Below are 22,105 nucleotides of genomic sequence, written 5' to 3'. Positions count from 1 at the left end.
AATACCTTCATGAGCATAGTGAAAAGGCAGTATATCCTGAAAATATTAAAGATGTGGTATTTCACAGCACAGCAATGGCTGTCACAAAAGGCTGCTTAGAAGCACTGAATCTTTACCATGAAGCTATACCACCTAAAATTGAGATGAAACCTTTACCATGTAAAATTGAGATGAAAGCTTGTGTTCATGTGTTGTTGTGGAGAGCAGGTACACATGGAGTTTTATGCTGCATTTATTTTATTTATACTCCACTTCTATCCTCCGTTTTAACCTTGCAATGATCTTGTGAGCGATTGTGTGACTGGCCCAATGTCATTCAGCCAGCTTTGATGGCAGAGTGGGGATTTGAACCTGGGTTTCCCAGATGTGGCACCTATTAGTCTGATGTGGTACCTATTACACCACACTGGCTTCCAGTGATGTATATCCACAAATTGTCACATACTATTGCAATTGTTCACATCTGGGTTTTCCCATGTGGAAAGGCAATCTAATTGAAAATAACCAGGTTTCAAATATCTGGTCAGATTATTCCACTTCATCCAGATTCCACAGCTGGTGAAACAGACCCCCTCACTTTCCTAACTCACCTAGACAGGATAACCATTCTTTGACTAGGCTTGTCAGATTTTCTGCCTTTTACAGGAACTGAGCTGCTTAAGATAGTAGCTTGTGATGATATAAAAGCTCCCTCAACCCTGCAACTCTCCCAGAAGGTATAAGGAGCCCATTAATTTTGCCTTCTAGGCAAATACCTTAATAAGGCACAAGATAATGCTGAGGTGGATTTGAAACAAAACAGAATTAAAATTTATTTAACAGAAGAGATGGGATTAGGAAATAACTTGGAGGGAAGGTGAAGTATGACAGGTAAGAGAAATATATTTACAAGAGCTTAGATATTCAGTTTTTGGTTGTAGGCACAGGCACGGATTTATTAATGCTTATTCAATTTCAGTTTCTTAGAAGCTTAGATGTTATAAAGATGTTCTTAAGATGGTACAGTTACATAGATGGTGCTGGCTAATGGATTACCCACAGGTTTCTATCAGGCTTGGTACTTGTACTTCAGTACCCTCACTCAGCCTTCATTCAGATAGAAAACTGTAAAGTCAACATGAATCTATCTCTGGAGACAAAACACAACAAAAGTCCCAATACTCCAGACTAACTGTTCTGTGGAATTTTTTTTTGCCTCACTCTGGAAGATCTATTTCCTCCTAGGTTTATGAATATAGCCCCTGTGGAAAGCCTCTCTTCCACCTTCAGCTTGGCTGTCAATAAACACACTATCAGTTCTTTCAGTCTGGGTTTTATTTATTTATTAAATTTATATCGCATCCTTTGCAGCCAAAGTCAGGTTCAGGTCAGTGCATAAACATTTTAAAACAACTCTACATAAAATATAACTATCATTGAACCTCAGGATGGCATCAAAATTTAGGCCTATTAAAACCCACCCAGCTCAGATCACACATAAACCCTGGCAGAGCTATTCAAGCAAAGGTGACATCAAAAAGAGCAGTGCTGAAGATAGGACATTGTAGGGAGGCCTGTAGATCGGGACACACGATTGCTCTCAACCACAGAGCCCTGGTGACAGCTGAAAGCGAGTTCCACCAGGTTTGAGCCAGGGCTGAAAAAGACCTGGATCTGGTCAAGGCTAATTGAGGACCTTGATAAATTAAGTGAGTGGGCTAAGAAATGGCAAATGCAGTTCAATGTAGCAAAATGCAAAGTGATGCACATGGGGGCAAAAAAATCCAAACTTCACATACATGCTACAAGGGTCAGTGCTATCAGTCACAGACCAGGAAAGAGATTTGGGCGTCTTAGTTGATAGTTCCATGGGAATGTCAACTCAATGCATGGCAGCTCTGAAAAAGGCAAACTCTACGCTGGGGATCATTAGAAAAGGAATTGATAATAAAACTGCAAAGATTGTCATGCCCTTATATAAAGCAGTGGTGCAACCGCACTTGGAGTACTGTGTCCAATTCTGGTCGCCGCATCTCAAGAAGGATATTGAGGAGATAGAAAAAGTGCAGAGAAGGGCAACAAGGATGATTGAGGGACTGGAGCACCTTCCCTATGAGGAGAGGCTGCAGCGTTTGGGACTCTTTAGTTTGGAGAGGAGACGGCTGAGGGGGGATATGATTGAAGTCTATAAGAGGCTATGCATGGGGTAGAAAATGTTGACAGCAAGAGACATTTTTCTCTCTTTCTCACAATACTAGAACCAGGGGGCATTCATTGAAAATGCTGGGGGGAAGAATTAGGACTAATAAAAGGAAACACTTCTTCACGCAACGTGTGATTGGTGTTTGGAATATGCTGCCACAGGAGATGGTGATGGCCACTAACCTGGATAGCTTTAAAGGGGGCTTGGACAGATTTATGGAGGAGAAGTCGATCTATGGCTACCAGTCTTGATCCTCTTTGATCTGAGATTGCAAATGCCTTAACAGACCAGGTGCTCGGGAGCAACAGCCGCAGAAGACCACTGCTTTCACAGCCTGCATGTGAGCTCTCAAAGGCACCTGGTGGGCCACTGCGAGTAGCAGAGAGCTGGACTAGATGGACTCTGGTCTGATCCAGCTGGCTTGTTCTTATGTTCTTATGTTCTTATGTTCTTATGTTCTTATGATCACGATGTACTTGTTTCGTTTCTTGATGCTCTCACTCTTCATTACAGCAATGCACACTTGATTGTCTTCAAGCAGTGTGATTGGCATAGGTTCATCTATGCCAAAGTCCTTCAGTAGACAAACAATCCATTCCATCTCTTTGTATGCACTACAGGCAGATATGCATTCAAACTCTGTTGTTGATCTGGCAACTACACTCCACTTTTGACTCATCCAACTTATCAAGTTGTCTCCATAAAAGAAAACATTTCCACTTTTAGATTTGTAATCCAATTTGTCTTCACCCCAATCTGCATCCATATACCCCACTAGCTGTGGGTTGTCACAGGGTGAAATCTTTAGTTTTAAGTCCATAGTTTTGATGAGATCTCTGGCCACATTTGGCAGAGCCAAGCACAAAATGTCAGGAAGCAAGGTTTTGTATAACTCCAACTCTTCAGTATTTCAGGCATAAGCTTAGTTTAGCTGGATTTGCATAGCAACTCTAGTGACCAGAAGCCTTTCGGATGAAGTCCCACTTATTATTATTTATTGAATTTGTTATACCACCCAATCCCTAAGGGGCTCTGGGTGGTGTACATCACAAATAATCATACATAAAATCATCATTAAAACACAAGCATAGGAGGCGGAGCGAATAAATTACTGACTAATAAATAACTACGTAAAGTTGATAACTCAAGCTCCATAGCCTGTAAAATATTAATTTCCATTAAAACAGCGAATACTACTTTGCCTGTATCTTTTACTTGCCTGCACTACTACTACTACTTGCCTGTATCCTCATTCTAAAAACACTTGGCAGGCACCAGAAAAGGCATCAGCATGTGTCATGGTGCCTAGAGGCACCATGTTGGGGCCCCCTGGAATAGTGTAAATGTTTAGGATTGTACTGTATATCAATTTGTTTTGCTGCATGCAGATCTTTTGCTCTTGCATTATCCATAAATTATTCTTTCCCCTTTCGACAAGAGGAGTGTATGCAGAGGTGGGATCCAGCAGGTTCTCACAGGTTCCCGAGAGTAGGTTACTAATTATTTGTGTGTGCCGAGAGGGGGTTACTAATAGGTGATTTTGCCACGTGATTTTTGCCTTAGTTACGCCCTTCCTCTCAGCAGTAGCAAGCAGAACTTGAAGCAGTCTAGCAGGAGGTGCACTGGTGTGCATGGCAGCCTGCACCTGCGTGCATTCGTTTCCCCACCCAAGGACCGGCGCAGTGGCTGCGTCCTTGCCACAGCCCTGCCCAGGAATGCCTCTCCCAGGAATGCCCTGCTACGCCCCGTCATGCCCCGCCCAGCCCCATTGGCGCTACGCCACAGTTTGAATCCCACCACCATGGGAACCTGTTACTAAAATTTTTGGATCCCACCACTGTGTGTATGTTTCCCATGGTCATGAGCCTGGAACAGATGGTAGCCCAAAATGTTGATTGAATACCCTGGGAAGGAAAGTGGTATGAATGTGCTAGCCTTACCCCCTGCCTCCACATGATCTCCTAGTCACCTGTAATGCAATTACATGAAGGACATGACTGTGTGTGTAGGACATGGCTACACACACACACACACACACACACACACACACGAAAACATATACTGATTAACATTGCTGCTTTCCAAATGTCACTGATCATGGGATAGGCATGGGGTAGGCATGTTTGTATGGCTATTTAATCTGCATAGTTAGCCCTCCATTCGCTCTCTGTGCTTATTCAGATGCATGTATGCTGTTGAATCAGCATCATCTGTTTGTGATATAATCAAATGAACTGACTGCAGGATTAGTTAGATACATGGGTCAACTCAAAAAGCCACGCAGACACATCTTTGTAATAAACCTCAGCTCAAAAGTTTGAAATTGCCTTTCTTGTTTGATCTATGTGCCTTTTAACAATGGGAAGCTATGGAAGGAGACAGTACTGGTAGTTGGGGTGCTGAGAAAGCAGTTTCAAATGCAAAAGCAATCTACTCAAGTAAATGGAAGTACTGGAATTTCTTTGGATGCATCTGAATAGCCCAATCAGTGACTCCCTGGTCTCAACTAGATGCAAGCTAAACCAGTGACTGATTGAACTTCACTGGTATAAAGTGATTTGTGATGAGAATAGACTTTACAGGAAAAGAATGACTAGATAAGCAAGGAACAGAATTTGTTGCAAACACCTACAGCCCAATCAACATACTTACAAACTTATATGTCCTTTATAAATGAAGAGGAAAACACAAAACCCCATTTCAGCCCAATTTTGAGCCTGTTGCTCAGAAATGTTTTATGATACCTCTGATCTCAATGAAAAAAATGATTGGCTCTGCTTTCAAGATAGATGAATTTTCACCTAACGGCCTTTGAATTGTCTGATAATGGCAGTGGATACTAGACAGTTGAATTTGACTTTTTAAAAAAGATGTGGGTTTTCTCTCCACTACCAGAAGATGGCAATAAACACAAGTTTATGAGTATTTACTATATTTTGAGGGGGGGGGGGAATGTGAAATGGCTTCTGTCTATTCTGAACAAATTTATAAAGTGGACATTTAGATGAATCCTATTCACAGTCATGGTAGGCAACTGCAGGATGGGGACCCCCCCCCCCCGCCCGCTGTTTTTCTGAGGGCAGCTATTTACTCCATTTTGGACCTTCTCAAGTACATGGAAGCTTCAGACCTAAACTGTATTGTGTTGCTTGACCCTCAGAGAAGGCACAATTGATGCATGGACTTAAGCATGGAGAGATGGGCTATAAAATATGTAGGTATCAGGTTATTACTTGTAGAAGCAATTACATATACAAATAATAACCATCACCTTGAAACTGTACTGTAAACTTGACTGACAAGTGGTGCAATATGAATCAAGTGGCTCATTTATTTATTTTACTGCACCTTTCTGCCTTCACACAGCTACTAAAACAAATTAAAACATAGATAATTCTAAATCAATTTAATAAAAATAATTCTAAATCAATTTAAAAACCATTAAAATCAAGCCCTCCCCAAATACATATGTCTTAAAAATAATTTAAAACAGAGCTAACATGTGTGTATAAAAACAATAATTAAAACATTGGTCGGGAAAGAGGGAATGCTAGACAAAACCCAAAAGGCTTCGCCTACTAGTGGAAGACGACAACAGAAGGGAGCAATCAAATCTCCCTGGGGAAGAGAGTTCCAGAGTTATCGCGCCATGTGTACGAAGGCCATCTCCAGGGCTGCCCTCGTCTAATCTCTTAAGGCAGAGCTACAGGAAAATGGTCCTTCCTGTATGTTGGTCCCAAACTAGCCAGGGCTTTGAAGGTCAAGACCAACATGTTGAAATTCACCCAAAAGCAAACTGGGAGCTAGTTTAGAGGGGGTGTGTAATGGTCCCTATTGTTCAGAAAGAGATCACTGTTGCTGGCATCAGAAACTTCTGAGAAGTGCAGGAGAATCAACAGAGCTGCACTCCCTGTCTGTCTCCTGACACAAATCATCCACATGCATATGGGGACAAACTCAAATTGTTGTTTGTTTATGGGAAAACCACCTTTTGAATACACAATTAGGAAGACCTTGAAGAGTTGCTGCCAGACCAAGCAGAGGGACAATCCAAAGCAGCATCATATTCACATCCCTGTGAATATCTCTGCTTTAATTAATTCTGAAAAATTACCCACCTGCATGCAAGCACGCACATTTTATAAGGCCTCAAACATAGGGCTTTTATGCATTTGTGATCTTCTTTGCATTGAGCATACATTCCCTTCAGATTGGGTTCTTCGTTGTACACACATTTTCCCCTTTCTGGAACTCACCGTGCTCTCAGATCTGAGAATGTTTGTGGCTTCTGAAAGCTCTTGAAGTTCTCTTCAAGTGCAACTTTTCAAGGAAAGCAAAGGGAATCAACATACATTTCCCTTTCTTCAGATTTTCTCATTCCTCCCAGCTTTCTCTGTGCACATGAGTTCAGTTCCTCCTGCATGGATTAAACAAGAAAGTGGTGGGCAGACCAAATGGTGGATCAGCTCAGATGTGGACATTTAACCGTGGGGTTTTTTTTCATTTTAACAAAAAAGCATAAGAAAAAACCACTGCGAAGCATACAACTGTGAGGTAAGGACTGCATGCTTAAATGGCCATAGATGAGGAACCCCAGCCTCAATAATGTTCCAAAAGGGCAAATGAGTCATACCCTTTGTAAATAATGCTAAAGAGTAGTAAATACATTAAGCACTAACTAATTGGAATGAAGTGGTCTAGATTATGCTGTATTAGTATCGTTGTGATGACTTGAAGGTTAACAGGAGGCTTGAAATATTAAAATAATCCCTATCTACACTCCCTATTTACATTCAACCATTCACTGCCTGTAGTATCATCTATGAGTATCCCATAGAAATTAAGTAGCTTTTTGGACTGATAACCCTAGCAAAACTCCTTCTCCATGGGTTGAACCTCCCCTTCAAATAACAGTTTGAGCCACAAGGTGGAGAGAGAGTCTTTCTGGGAGCTAAAGAAAAAAGCCACTGTGAGCAAATTTCTGGCAAAGCCTTTAATCAATCATTTTGCTTTACATTTGTAAGCATCGTTCTACTTGCTATATCAGCTGCAGAATAATGATAAAAGTCAGCTCAAACTCCCAGGGATTTAGCCAGAGTAATTGAATTTTAGTATTCTGATGTTCTGTCTATTTTCAGTTTCTTCAAAGTCCATATGTGTAATATTCACTCTTGTATTATCATACCATTTTCTCCAAAGCACATTCAAGCAGGATTGCCTGATCATTGCTACAGACATCTGTAGACATCTGGCATGTTATGGGTGGTTATAGCTCCAAAACCTGAATTGAGCCTCCAAGACTTTTAATGGTAGATGCAGAAAAAAAAGAAAAGAAACTGAGTTGCTGCAACATTGTAAACTGTCATATCTTGTCTCATATTAGTTCCTATCCTTTGAAAATCTTCCTCACAGGCAAGTTGGACCTTGGGTTGCCAACATTAGGCTGGGAAATTTCTACAGATTTGGGGGTGGAACCAGGGGAGGGGAGGGACCTTTGACAAATATATAGAGCTCACCCTCCAAAACCACCATTTTGTCCAGGAAATGGATAGAGATCAGTTGTCTGGGAGATATCAAGCCTCCATCTGGTAATTGGCAAGCTTATTTGGACTGTTATTTTTTTAGAGCTCTGCCGAGGATCTCCATTTAGAAAAAGACCCAAAATGCCATGACCAATAACTCAAAATTCAAAACAGTCTGTCTGACCAGTCTATTTCTTCTCTCTCTATTCATCCTTCTAAATTATGCTCATTGTATGAGTCCAATACACAAAGCAAGGCAATTCAATCAATTTCAGCAGGCACTAATGGATAATTAATCTGACATTTTGTAAACTATGTGATTCTATGGTAAAGAGCTGAATGTTCTGACCTGCATGAAAGTTGTAACCCAGCAGTTTCTGGATCAATAAACATTTTAAAATGTTTTCTAAGATGGAGGGAACCTCTGCTGCACAGAGTTTGGTGCATTTGAATACCAGATTGTCACTATATTTTATAAGACAGCATACAGCAGGCATGCTGTATATTAAAACATTCTTCTGAATTGGTCCTCAGGTTTAGCAAATCTCTGTAAGGGGGAAAGAATTCAAAAACTGAAGTGTTGGAGCTCTTAGAGACCACAGCCATTTCTGCACAGGTCAATGAAAACGTTTGCAAAAAATTTGCAAAATTTTTTCAATACCCCCCCCCCCCAAAATGATTCCTGACCACCATTTTTTCATTGTTCTTTTAAAAAATTGTCTCCATGGATCCAATGCTTTGATGCTTCAAAGCCTTGTGCTGTAATTTTTTAGAGGTTATGTCTATGCTCCCATTTTTAAACCATGGCCACTAGCCAATGATGGACCTGTTTTCTATGCTTCTGTCTAAAGCTGAGTTTATAAACTTCTATAAGGGTATTTTTTCACAGGAAAGGTGCTCCAACCTCTTAATCATTTTGGTTGCCCTCTTCTGTACTTTTCCCAGCTCTGCAATATCCTTTTTCAGATACAGTGATAAAAACTTCACCAGTATTCTAAATGGGGCTGTGTCATGGATTTATACAAGGGCATCACAATTGGTGGTTTTATTTTCAGTTCTTCCATACAAGCATGTGGTGGATCACTCTCAGTCACTAGAAATCTATTCCAGCATGAAGCGGTTGTACCACCAAAGAACTGTGCTAGTATTTACACAAAACGACTAAAAAGTTTCAAATGTTTCTGAAGATTTCAAAATATTGAGCAACTTATTTTAATTAATAATAATCCTAGAGAAGAGTTTGTGTTGGAGTAGTGAACCTGTAGCCATAAGAAACAGCAGGACACAGACTTGCTGGTCCCACAGATGGTAAATGAAGTTCTGCTTTTATTCTTTTCCTTGAGCATAATATTTTTATTCTTCCACACCCTCCAATTTCAGTTTAGGTTAACCTTTTAATTAATATTTATTAAAGGTCTCTGAAATTGCAAAATAAACCTTTGGCAAGGCTGGCTGTAACAGACATCAAAAATAAAACATGGCAAGCTCGTACCATAATAGGTACTTCAATAAAAATCTCACAAACTTCAGTGGGATAGGGACTCATCTAACGTTATATGTTTATGGTTGAGAAGTCAGTGAACAAACCAACAAAGAAAACATCAGTAGAGCATGGTTTTGATTTAGATTTGTTCATTTATATTTTAACAAATGCTGTTGTTAAACTTGTCACATCATTATTGACTGTTAAAAATTATCCCTTTTACAGTCTAATCCAGATTGGGCAAGTGGAGGTGGACAGCGCTGCTTCTCCAAAGGGCTTCTCCGCACTGCAAGAAGCCTGAAAACAAACAAAAATCCCACTTGCAAAAATTCCCAATAGAGGATGATGAAAATATGCCCCCCAAAATGTGGCATATCTCTGAGATCAGTTCTGTCAGCTCCTTAAGGTTGACTCCACCCCCTGGCCTGCCCCTGAAACACGCCCAGCCATGGCAGCAAAGCTTTCTGTGCTGGCGGGCCTAGGTAAGGATGACAGCTTCTGGGTTGGGTGTTGTGGACTGTGCAGCACCAACCCACCTGGGTAAGTCACCTTTCTGTCAGGGCATTTGCCCCTTGTGCCGGTGGGGTGAGCACTCACACTGGCACAGGGCTGTGCCAGCTCCAAAGGTGGGTTCAGTCCTCCTCCCCCCCAATTGGGTTGATAACCTATTTAGTTGTAACTAACACTGAACAAAATGGATGAATCATTACCTGGCCACTGGATAAGGTCTGGTATATGCAATATATGCCCTGACCTGGATGGCCCAGCCTTGCCTGATCTCAGAAGATAAGCAGGGTCAGCCCTAGTTAGTGTTGGATAGGAAACCACCAGGGAAGATCAGGTTTCTATGCAGAGAAACACAATGGTAAGCAACCTCTGCTGTTGGACTCTTGCCTTGAAAACCCTACTGGGTTACCATAAGTTGATGGCACTTGATGGCACTTTGCACCCCCCACACACATCACAACTCATGATCCAAATGCACATTTAAGTTCAATCAACAATGGTCATAATTTATCCATGAGATCAGTGTGTGTGCTACAGACACAGAAGGTTGCGTCCAGATTAAATTTTCCTTTCATGGAAGGCACATCTGACTGTAGAATAGAATTTTCCTGTATCCCTTTTTCCCACTGCATGACATTGATCTCCCCAAAGTTTTGATCCTGGGTATAGGGAACCTTCAGTCTGTATCATGAAGAGGGAATTGGTGGGCTGAGCTCCATAAGCTGAAAATGTAGTCTGGATCAAACCCATACATTGGGAGCGATAACCTTACTGTTGCACAATAATTCTCCAGGTCACCAAAAAACAATGCATGCTCGAAATGTGTTCAGGCTTATGTTCTAGCACCAGCAGCATGATGGACACTATGTAGAATGTAAAAGTTATCCAGTTCTTGCCCAGAGGGCTTGAGCTATCCACATAAATGATAGCACAGGTTAGTCCAATCTTGCCAGTTCTCGGAAGCTAATCATGTCAGTTTTTGAATGGGAGACCACCAACAAATATTAGGGTTGCTAAGCAGAGACAAGTAACGGCAAACCACTTCTGTTAGTCTCTTGGCTTGAAAACCCTCCAGGGTCACCATAAGTCAAACTTGATGGCAAATAAAGAATTTTTTTAGACTGAGCTATATTAAAGCACTTAATAGTGTTTAAGCAATTGTATGGCTCCCCAGTGACATTGTTTATTACCTCATTAATTTATCAGTAACAAGGATAAAGAAATGCATTCCCGTTAGTTCCATCCTGCACCACATTAAACTTTCATACTTTGTCAGGCTCTTTTCCAGCACAGGCTGGGTGGGGGTGGGTGGGGGGTTGAAGCTTAATTTCAGTCGGTATGGAAATTAAGAGATTGATGTTTTGTATTGACATGCACATCTGTATTTCTGTATGCAAATCAACCAGGAGGAAGATTGATACATTTACATAATGGGAAACCTGGTAAGCCAAGACATAAAACAGGAAACAGCCACATTTATTCCACTGTTCTAGTGGCTCATTAGTGTAAAACTGCTGTCCAAGGAAGCTCATTTTAAGGTGACATGGGTGTACATTGCAGGGAAATCAAGACAGAAATAATGATGAGATAAAAGCTCATCTGGGCTTGGTATGCAAATCAACTATTTACGGAAGACTTTAGTGTCATCCTTTGGTATATAATTAGTTGTATTTTTGTCCGTTGGTTCTAGCGCATGAACTGGAACATCTTGGTGTCTTTATTCATTAGCATTATTGGGGCAAGAGATGAAAAGCAGACTTTGGCGCTACGCCTGAAAGCAACATGCACCTGCTCTTTCCATACTTGGATTCACACCCGGCCTCATTCAAGTCTGTTCCACTGAGACTGGAAGTTGCCCAGAGTCAGTTAGAATCCGCACTAAAAAAGTATTTTAATCAATGTTGAAAATATAGAAAGAAAGAAAAAAGGATGCCAAATATTTGGTTTATTTGGCATGCCACTGGAGCAATATTTCAAAAGGCCAAAGTTTTCTTCTGATCAACTTGTCAGATATGGCCAGGTATGCCCACACCATAACCTAATCCAAGGTCCACCTAGTCCCACATCCTGTTTCACACAATAGCCAACCTCGGAGGACCAACAGGCATAGATGCAAAGCTTTCCCTTTGCTGTTTCATCCTACAACAAACTGCAGTCTTGGGCTTCATCATTGTGACTTATGCACAGTCCCACATAGTGCAGGTCCATGTGCACCTACACTGAAAGCCACTTGATGAACAAGTGCTATAGGTAAATGCAACACTGTTTTTTCTACAAGCTGTTCCTAGCTAGGATGAGAATGAGAGAGCATGTTTGAATCTGTTCTACCTTCTCTACAACTGCTCCTCTGGAGAGGTTCTTATATCCACAAGATTAACCAGGATGCAGTGTTATGGGTTATACAGTTCACATGCATAGGCTGTTCTCTGTGAAGACACACAGGCTGATTACAGGCGCTAACAGCCTTATCAAATAATTGTCACTGTGTTCAGTAAAACTTCCAGAAAGAATATTTAGGATTGCAGCCTTATAGCTCTTTATCAGAAGTTCCAACCATCTCAATAGAAATTGTTCCAAGTAAGGATGTTTAGGGATAACTACAGTTTACATGGAACGAGATGGAACAGTTCCATGATTTCAAGACATAAAAAACCACTTGGAGAGAAAGAAATGCATGGCTGAGAAGCTGCAAGGAGGTTTATTCCTTTTGCTACTTGCCATTTCTCTTCAAATAGTACTCACAGTGGCTGTTCTTTGTGTAGGTTTCCAAATGTATTTGTTTGTCCTAACTGGTCCATGTGTGGAATTTCACATGAAGAAAAGCTAATTGGGATGGAGTGGATGATGAAGCCCTGGATGAGAACAGGCACTGTTTCCTTCACCTGCAAGTATGGTTTATGTGATCTTTGCGATTTCCAAGTAAAGTGAACACATTGTCTCCTTCCAAGCCAGGGCTGGCAACACTGCAGGGGTTTGGCTCAGACACATCTGTTGGTGGCAGTGAATGATCCACACTGGCCCTGAGTTAGCCACTGTCCCTTCCATAGTTCAATGATATCCTTATTGCTTAGGTGGCTCCGTGGCTAGGCTAGAGAACCAGTCCAGCTCCTTGGTTGCTTTTCTACTATAAAATTCCCAGTCTCAAAAAGGATTTTCATTTTTGAAAACCCTGCTGGATCTTAGCGCATATAACGTGTAGTTAGGACATTAAAACTGCATCATTTTGGAACTGAGGTCCAATCAGGCAGTTCCTTCTGCAAGCCTAATGAAGAGCAGTGAGAGATTTGAGCTACATCCTGGCACATCTGAATCCATTAGACCAATTCATTTTCACAAGAATTCAGCTTTATTTCAAAAGTTCAGCTCTGGAGCAGATAATTTTAAATGTAGCTAAAGAAACTTCTCTGTGTATACAAATTATGTGGTATTACAGGTTATGTGACAGAAACTGTCAGTAACTGGAAATGTCTAAAACAGTGACCTCTCTGTAATGAATATTATGGAACCAGTGCCCTCTATGTAAGGTATATTCTAGGATCAAAACACCTTCAGTTCAAAAGAAAAATTAAGCCACTTCAAGTCAGCAAGCACATTATGTGAGTCTGTGCTGCTTAACATCTTTATAACTGACTTACATAAGCGAATATAGAATATACTAATCAGGTTTGCCGACAATACAAAACTGGGTGGTAGATAGAATAGGATGCAGCTGGACTTGAATAAGATGGGGGATTGGTCCTGAGCAAATAAAATGAAACTTAATAAGAAAAAGTGTAAAGTTCCTAGGTGATAGAAATCCATTGTATAATTACTGGAAGGGTGAGACCTGCTTGGGAAGTATAGTAGTACCTCTTGTGAAAAAGATTTGGGGGTTCTACTTTTTTCTACCAAAAGATCTAAGTAGAATGAATCGTGTTTGTTTTAGAATGCTTTGCTTGGGTCCTAGTGCTGACCTAGTTATGTTAGTTCTGAGGACTTAAGTGGAGCATTCTAAAACAAAGACAGACCAGCATGTGGCGGATGAAGTTACAATTCTACTTTGATCTTTACATGGAAAAGAGAATAGTGGCCCATAAGCTTAACATGAACCAACAGCATGATGTGGTGATAAAAAGGCTAACGGAATTTTAGGCTGCATTAGTAAAAGTGTAGGCCATGGAAGGTATTGGTACTGCTGTGCACTGACTTGTTTAGGCCTCACCTGGAGTACTGTGTTCAGCATTTCCTGCAGGGCTGCTGGTGTGAGTCTCCTGAAAGGAACCAGCCAAATTTGCTAAAGTTTGCTTGGGAGGGGAAAATGCTGTGGCATCAGGTTCACCTTCAACTGGGTGCCCACAGCATTTTCCTCTTCCACACAAACTTTAGCAAATTTGGCTGGTTCCTTTCAGGAGACTCACACCAGCAGCCCTGCAGGAAATGCCCCCACCCAGAGCAAGACACCCACCAGAGTGCCTCCCTGTTGAAACCTCTACCACAGAGCCAGCTGGGCATAACAGAAAGCCCCATTGAAGTCTATGGTGAGAAAAGTAATTTTTCCCACCATAGAACTTGCTGAAGAACCTGACAGATTCTGGGGAATTTTCAAGTGTGTAAGCACTGGCTGCACATTGTTGAAGATAGAGGTGTCAGACTTTCAAGGTGGCTCCAAGAGGCCTCCTGGTAATAGCATCCAAGTTTGGTGAACTTTGCTTCTGGGGGCAGGGGGCGTGGGTTGAGAGAGTTCTGAGAGAACTCAGCCAGCAGCCAGTATGCTATTACCAGAAGGACCTACTGGAGCCACCTTGAAAGTCTGGTGCCTCTATCTTCAAAAATGTGCAGCCTGCTTACACTCAGAAATTCCCCATTGGCTACAATGGAGCCAAGGCACTGCAGAACAGAGAATCTTGGGCAAATATTTTGGGGTGCTTGTCAGGGGTGTATTTTTAAAGCTAGTGACACCAAAATTTCAGCACATAACCTGGAGAAAATCCTGATGATGCCACCTGGGTTTGGTGAAGTTTGGTTCAGGGGGATTAAAGTTAAGGACCCCCAAAGTGGGTAGCCCCATGTCCTGTTAGCTCCCATTGGAAACCATGGGGATGGGGGCATGCCCTTTGGGGGCCCATACCTTTGGCCCCCCTGGACCAAACTTCGCCAAATTCAGGTGGTATCATCAGGATAGTCTCCAGGTGATACCCTGAAATTTTGGTGCCACTAGTTTTAGAAATGCTCTCCCTGCAGGCCAAGATGTGAAAAACATCCCAAAATACAAAACAATTCAAACGGACCCGAATTTTTCAGATATACCCGAATTTTCAGGTATTTCTGAATCTGTTATTTGTTTTATTTGGGCATACAGATAATTTTATGCCCAAATAAATCCAAATCCGAATTTTACCAAATTTTTAGGTAAACCTAAGACTCTAGCTTCAAAGAGTGAAATAAGTCCGTTGCTTTCTGGCTGACTGGGAATTAAGGAGACTGGTGGTAGCATTATCCTGGGGTCATAAGGAATCACACTTACCTTGTACCAACCCATCATCCTTAAGGAGGCTTTATAAGTTTTTGACAGTGGTCCCTTCCAACACAGAGATTAAAATAAATTTTTTTTTTTACATAGTGCAGAAATTAAGGCATGGCTTTTTCGAACACTGCCACAATGACTATGCTTTTCGGAACATAGCTTAATTCTAACTATCTATGTCTCCGTTTGAACTAAAGTGTTTTTTTTTAAGTTGCCAATAACCTGGGGACGTATTGCCCCTTTAACAGAAGCTTAATGTGAATAAATAGGCATTTAAAGCTTTTTATGGCAGTGAGGAAAATAACATCACTTGGGAAATAAAAATTCCCTTAAGCTTTTATAGAAGGGGCAGGATATTTTCTTCCAGATTGTTGGCAAACACAGGAGGTATTTTGATCCAGATTTTTTTGTGGTGATTTACAAAAGAAATGGACTGAAACACACTTTCAGTTAGGTAATACTAGTCCACTTAAATAATTTTGTATTCATCACATATTTCACTTTTGATTTCCCTTTTACACCCTGTAAAGGACCACAGATTTTGAAAGGAGATGCTATCCTAGCTAACTGTTTCTTTTTCAACTACAATTTACCAATAGGTAATGGACAACTTTAAGTGTGTGCATTCAATGAATGCCATTCATGAGTGCAACTTGAATTATATGTTCTTTGACTATAGCAAATGTTTCTCACTGCTTTCCATTGGATTTAATGTGTACTTCACTCAATGCTGTTTCCTGCTTCCTGAACCCTCTTTCTCCTCTGTGACTTTTACTGTGCCTTGGATTCCATTTTTTAGAAGTTTTTGTCTTCTCAGCTTAGAGTAAAGGATCCAGCACTTTTAACTTGTATGTGGGCTTCTGAAGACATCTCAAGACAGAGCTTTGACTATACAGGATAGTAGCCTGTGGCTACATGGTGACCAAGTGCCATAAAACACTGTTTTCCCCAAGGTTTGGGTTGTGGCTGGCTCCCTTCCCCATCCCTCACAATGATTAAATCATCTGAACATGATATTTCTGAGTAGGGACCATGCAATGCGCTCATCCATTTTCACCACAGGCTTGTAAAAGAACCAAATGTACGTATAAAAATTACCTTACCACAGTGTGCTTATAGTAGTCACCTGTATGACCCTGTGAAGTAGTGAGAATTTTTCCCGACTTCCACACCTGATCAGACACCTTGTGAATGTGAAGAGGCATTCTCCTCACAATTTTCAGGGCTATATAGTGAACTCGTGAAGAGAATTACATGAGCACTGGGACAAGTTACCACTTGATAAATGGCTGTGTGTATCTGCTCAAGGGAACAGAAAGGTAATGAATCTGTTTTTCCTATTTGAAATAAAGAAACACCTAGTACTTGTGGCATTCAGGGTATAACACAGGAAGCACCTCAGTCATTTTTCCCCTTGAAGCCAAACTGCAAATTTAATAAATATGACACTTATTCCAGATAAAATTTTCAGCTACCCATGTTATCTAAAGCTCTGAAATGTGATATACTTCCAGAAATATGATTAATAACTAACAGGTTTCAGTGAGCAAAAAAAAGGTACTAATGTCCAATAATGAGGAACATAAATATAGCCCTTAGTGATTTGGGACACTCTCCCTGAGGCAGCCCAGCCTCAAGTAAAATACATATGGATAAAAAGACAATAGTCCCTGAAATTAAATATGTACTGATTGAAATTTTCCTTGACCATATTGTTTTCTAGTTGGAAACATAAAAGTGAACCAAAGATAGAATGTTTTTCAATGCAAATGGCAGAGAATAAATGAATGCCGCAGCATGCTTGATTTACATGTCTATGGGACTGTTTTAGGCAATTTTGGATTATATGGCCACTTTTTCAAAGGCATTTCCCCCTGCCCATGACTGTATAGAAACTGGCTCTCATATATATGTTCCTCATGAGCAACCATATTCTGCATGAGCCAACAGCTGTCATCAGCTGTGTCAGCTGGATAATGTTGTGGCTACATAGACTTGCTAAATCAGACATTTGGGGAAAAATATTTTCATTCAAATTTCAACATCCTACAGGGTCTATTGCATCATCAGCATTTTCTTTCCAATAGTCAACTGTAATGTTGGAGTCACAGAACTGTAGAATCATAGAGTTAGAAGGGGGCATGCAGGACTAGTTGTTCAACCCCCACCTCAATACAGAAAAGCCTAGAGCATCTGTGACAAATGCTTGTCTAGCTATTCCTTAAAGACTGCCAGTGAGGGGGAGCTCACCACCTCCCTAGGCAGCTGATTCCACTGTTGCACAACTCTTAGTGTGGGGTAAAATATCCCAGGATACTCACTCTTAAAAATCCCGGTTTGAGCAAGGACTCCTCACGGCTTCCGTCCCTAAATTGGCTCTGTTCCAGGCCTGACGTATGCTATGCCCCTCATTCTGCGTTTTTCAAAAACCTGCAGGAAGGTGAACCTTTTTGAGAATCCCGGGCTAAGGTCGATTTTGTGGGGAGACCAATCGGGTTATTTTTCCTGCCCTTCTTGCCCGATTGGTCATTCAAGCTGCCATTCAACACAACAGCCAATCAGAGTGCACTTGACTGGGGCTTGCTGGGAACTCCCCTTTTTTCCCTCAGTGTTCAGGACTTCGTAGAAACGACAGTACAAAGGGAAAGAGAAAAGAGTGCACAATTTTTCCTAATTTCCACAAGGCACTGGGTGTAATTTACTTTTTCCCGGCAGTACAGATTCTTGCCTGATTGGTCAGTCAAGCTGCCACTCCACACAACAGCCAATCAGAGTGCACTTGACTGGGGCTTGCTGGGAACCTCCCCTTTTTCTCTCTGCATTCAGGGCTCGTGGAAATGGAAGAGCAGTTTATGATCTTGGCATTACCTCAGCCCCTCACAGACGCAAGCGGCGGCGGGGGTGGGAGGGACCGGGATTAAAAGGTACAGTATCTTATGGAACCGGGGAGGAACCAGGTTTATTTTCTCAGTGGGGAATCAGCCTGGCAACTGGCAGGTGATGGAGGTGGGTGGGTAGAGTTGTCAGATCCAGGCTGGGAAGCTCCTGGAGATTTGGTAATGTACTCGGCAGAGGACAGGGACTTCAGTGTGGTACAATGCCATAAAGTCCACTATCCAAAGCACCAATTTTTTTCCACTGGAACTCTCTCTGTTATCTGGAGTTCAGTTGTAGTGCTGGAGGACCCCCAGGTCCTACCTAGAGGATGACATCTCGAGGTGTAACTCTGCTTAGGATGGCAATATTATTGTCTCATTTAGCTCTAAAAATCCTCCTGCTTCTAGATTTTTAAGCCTGAGTGTTTGCTTCAGTCCCTTTGCTTGGAAATGAAACTCTTGACTGTGCTATTAGTTTAAGCTGCTGAGCAGTAGTGCTTCCTCCATATTCATTCACCAATCAGGCAAACTCCCTGTGTGATTTGAAGTTGGCTAGACTGATGCTATTAGAATGACCTTTTATGTCAGCAATAACAAGCATGTTGCTTGAAAGAGACAAAAAGGAAATTAATGGATGTGGCAGCATCTGAAGTAGGTGTGCAATCTTTAAATTACATCAGTCTTCTCTGGAAATATATGACAGGATCCCTGAGATTGTCCTGTCAAGAGTGTTTATCCCTTTACAGCTAGGATAAATCTATGTCTAAAGTGGGCAAAATTGCTTCAATTCAAAATGTTATTAAGGTTGTGCCATCAGCTGTTCAATGGATCTACTGATTCTGATGGTAGTTCAAACTTTTTTTACTGAGTTTTTTCCGACTTCAGAGTATGCCTTGTAATGTATGGTAATTAATTAATTAATTAATTATTGTTTTTAGATGGTTTGTGTATCCTTTTGGATTCCCTAAATTGTTATATGGTTGTTTAGGATTATTGTGAGCTGCCTAGAGCCCTTTGGGGATGAGGCGGCCTATAAAATCGAATGAATGAATGAATGAATGAATGAATGAATGAATGAATGAATGAATGAATAAATAAATAAATAAATAATGGTTATATGGGTGCTGTGTGGTTTCCGGGCTGTATGGCCGTGTTCTAGCAGCATTCTCTCCTGACGTTTCGCCTGCATCTGTGGCTGGCATCTTCAGAGGATCTGATCCTGTGATGCCAGCCACAGATGCAGGCATCAGAAGAGAATGCTACTTATCGCAGCCACCCTGGAACAGCACCTATGATTCCGGCCGTGAAAGCCTTCAACAATATAATGGTTATATGCTTTTTATATGGAATTGTAGAATTGACACTAGACGCTTAAGAATTCTTAATGCATTCTGGAAGAATAGCCAGGATGCCCCAGGCAGATTTCTATTGGTAGAATCATAATATTCTTGCTTACAGATGTCTTCACCTCCACACATTATTTTCCTACCACTTCCTCCTATTGTTTGAACTATAACCCCCAAACATTTTAAAAGACTACCTTCTTGGTCAGCAATTAAGCAAAAAAAGAAAAAAAAGAACACCTTCTTAATCTGTGCCTACACAAACTATCCAGAGTAAAGATCAGTGTGGTTGGCCAATGTAATAACCTAATGAATCAAGATGCTATATTAACCCGCAGTGTGAGATGTCCTTCAAGATGCAAGGAAAGTAAAACCTTTGACACAAGCAGTCATAGAGCTTTTCCATAGGTCCTGGATTTCACCAAGACATGCCAAGAGAAAGTACAGTGTTATCTCCCACATTGCAATTGTATGTCCCCATTGCAATTTTGATAAATCAAAGGTTGGTAGAAGAAATTAAATGGAAATTTGGGGGGAGTTTTGTGGAAGCCACAGACAACATGCAAAGGCCAACAGATGGCACAGAAAAAATTTAGAAACTCAGAAATGCATAAAATATAGTATAGTATTGTATAGTATCAACGTATTTTATTTTTTAATACCATAAATATACACCATTATTTTTTAAAAGTTAAAAGAAAAGAAAAATGTTAGACTTATTCTCTGATGTGAAGGGAGGGCCAAAAAATTTTATGCAGATTTCCAGATCTCAGAGGGTACTAAGTCTCTAACCCCAATGATGTGGAATGGATAGCTGTATAAGTGCTTTGGCTGCAAGATATTTGAAAGAGTACTGAAGATAAAGCCAAGAACATACTGTCTGGCAAAATTCAGGTAGCAGACACTGTTTGTGATAGATCCAGTCCTCCAGAATGGACTACTAGAGTGGGCGAAGAGTGTGCCTTCACTCACTGTATTTTGGAAGGTATATAAGGCAGTTTTATTTGAGATGACATTTGGTGGAGAATAAACCTCACTGTGTTTTTTTATTTTATCTTGTATACTGTTTATATTTGCTTATGAATTGTTATATTATTGAAAACATTATTGGGTTCCTGTTGAGGAGAAATGTGGGGTAAAAAATGAAGCAAATGAATAAATAATAATAATAATATTGTTTGTATATGTTTACAATGGGCTGTTACCTTGTTAACCACCATGAGTCTGAAAAGATAAGGTAGGATTTTAAATAAGCATGCAAACAAAATGAAGTGCCACAAGAGTAATATAATGTGCAATAGAATATTCCCAATGAATTTTTCAGATATGTATTGCCAAACATTCAATTAACCAGGACACATAAATGATAAAATGTGTAATATAAATAATATTCATGACAGCCCTAAAAGACATCATGCCGTTTTAGGTGATTTTGTTTTAATTTTATATTGATTTTATAATTAAATTTGTTTTAAGTTATTATAAAATGCTTTGAGAGCCTTCAGGTAGAAGTGGTCTACAGTTTTTCTGTTCTGAATTATTTAACCCCCTATGATAGTTTGCTCTGTATGTGTGTGTGTGCGTGCGTGTGTGCATGCGTGCATGCGTGCAGGCGGGGGACTTTATTAATGAAACGGACCCCTCAGTTCTATACAGCTTCAGTTGTATTTTCTTGGACTGGCCAAGTCCTATTGGTGGTTAGCCATGTAATGACTCCTGAGGGACTCTGCCAATTTTCAAATAACTTCAAGTTGAGTGCAGATACTCAATCAAACCCTGTTTAAATGTTGGTTTACCTTTGGTTCTTGAGAGGTACTGATACATCTTGTAAACCAAACCAAATTCTATTGCTTGGTTTATTGGATGCCCCATTCTGTTGATAGTACTGACTGACACAGTATAATCTGCCTTGAATTTCCATGAGAAAGGCAGACTATCAATAATGTAAACAAATAACTAAATACATAGGTGAGCTAGGTGAGTGGTCAGGAAGAGATTGGGGTAAACAACCTTCCAGCCTCTTCCTGGCCACTTTCTTTGATCCCGCCTTCAGTTTCTTCCCAGCCACTTGCCTTGCTGCCTGTGCTTCACCTCCACTCAACCCCCTCCCCTGCACCCAGACTAAACTAAAAGGACTCAGTTTGGCTCTTTTCCCTCCCGCCAAGCTCTGCTGCCCCACGAAGGGCTGTGAAGGCCATGCTGGGGCAATGGAGTCCAGGCGGTGTGTGTGTGTGTGCAGTTTCAGCCCTGGGTGCCATTTTAGGTAGCTACACTGCCTGTGAGATTAACTTGGAGACAGTAACATACCAATTGGCTTGCTCCCTCTCCAGGCTGAGATTAACAGTGCAATCCTAAACAGATCTACTCAGAATCCTACTCAGGTTTATTCAGTGAGGTTTACTCCCAGAAAAGAGTTCTTAGAATAACATTCTTCACACTAGTGAGCCCTTTCCATAAGGTAAACACTGTAGTCTCTGGGCCAGAGCAGGAAATCGCGCCCCAGGCTTCAGCCTGGAGGCGCCGTTGCAAGGGGGGAGGGACGATTGGAGGCTTCTACCTCCTCCCGCCGGCCGGATGAGGCGGTCACGTGGCCGGGTGCCGGCACGTGTCAGGGGCCTCTGGCAGCCTTAAAAGGCTGCGTCGGCGGGGGTTGGGCCTCTTTCAAGGCCAGATCGTTTTAAGGGAGACT

General features: G+C 41.2%; 1 protein-coding gene across 1 annotated transcript in view; it reads right to left on the bottom strand.

Moving 5' to 3' along the window:
• Positions 1-2,633: 2,633 nt before the first annotated feature.
• LOC125427773 overlaps positions 2,634-22,105 on the bottom strand; it is a 42,934-nt gene continuing 23,462 nt past the window's right edge. The window contains exon 3 of the mRNA XM_048487327.1: positions 2,634-2,960. Coding sequence (XP_048343284.1) covers positions 2,634-2,960 — 327 coding nt within the window. The remainder of the gene's footprint in view (positions 2,961-22,105) is intronic.

The sequence above is a fragment of the Sphaerodactylus townsendi genome, linkage group LG03 (genome assembly GCF_021028975.2).
Source record: "Sphaerodactylus townsendi isolate TG3544 linkage group LG03, MPM_Stown_v2.3, whole genome shotgun sequence".
Taxonomy (NCBI): domain Eukaryota; kingdom Metazoa; phylum Chordata; class Lepidosauria; order Squamata; family Sphaerodactylidae; genus Sphaerodactylus; species Sphaerodactylus townsendi.
Note: the sequence above shows the minus strand (reverse complement) of the source record. Positions and strands in the feature narration are given on the sequence as shown.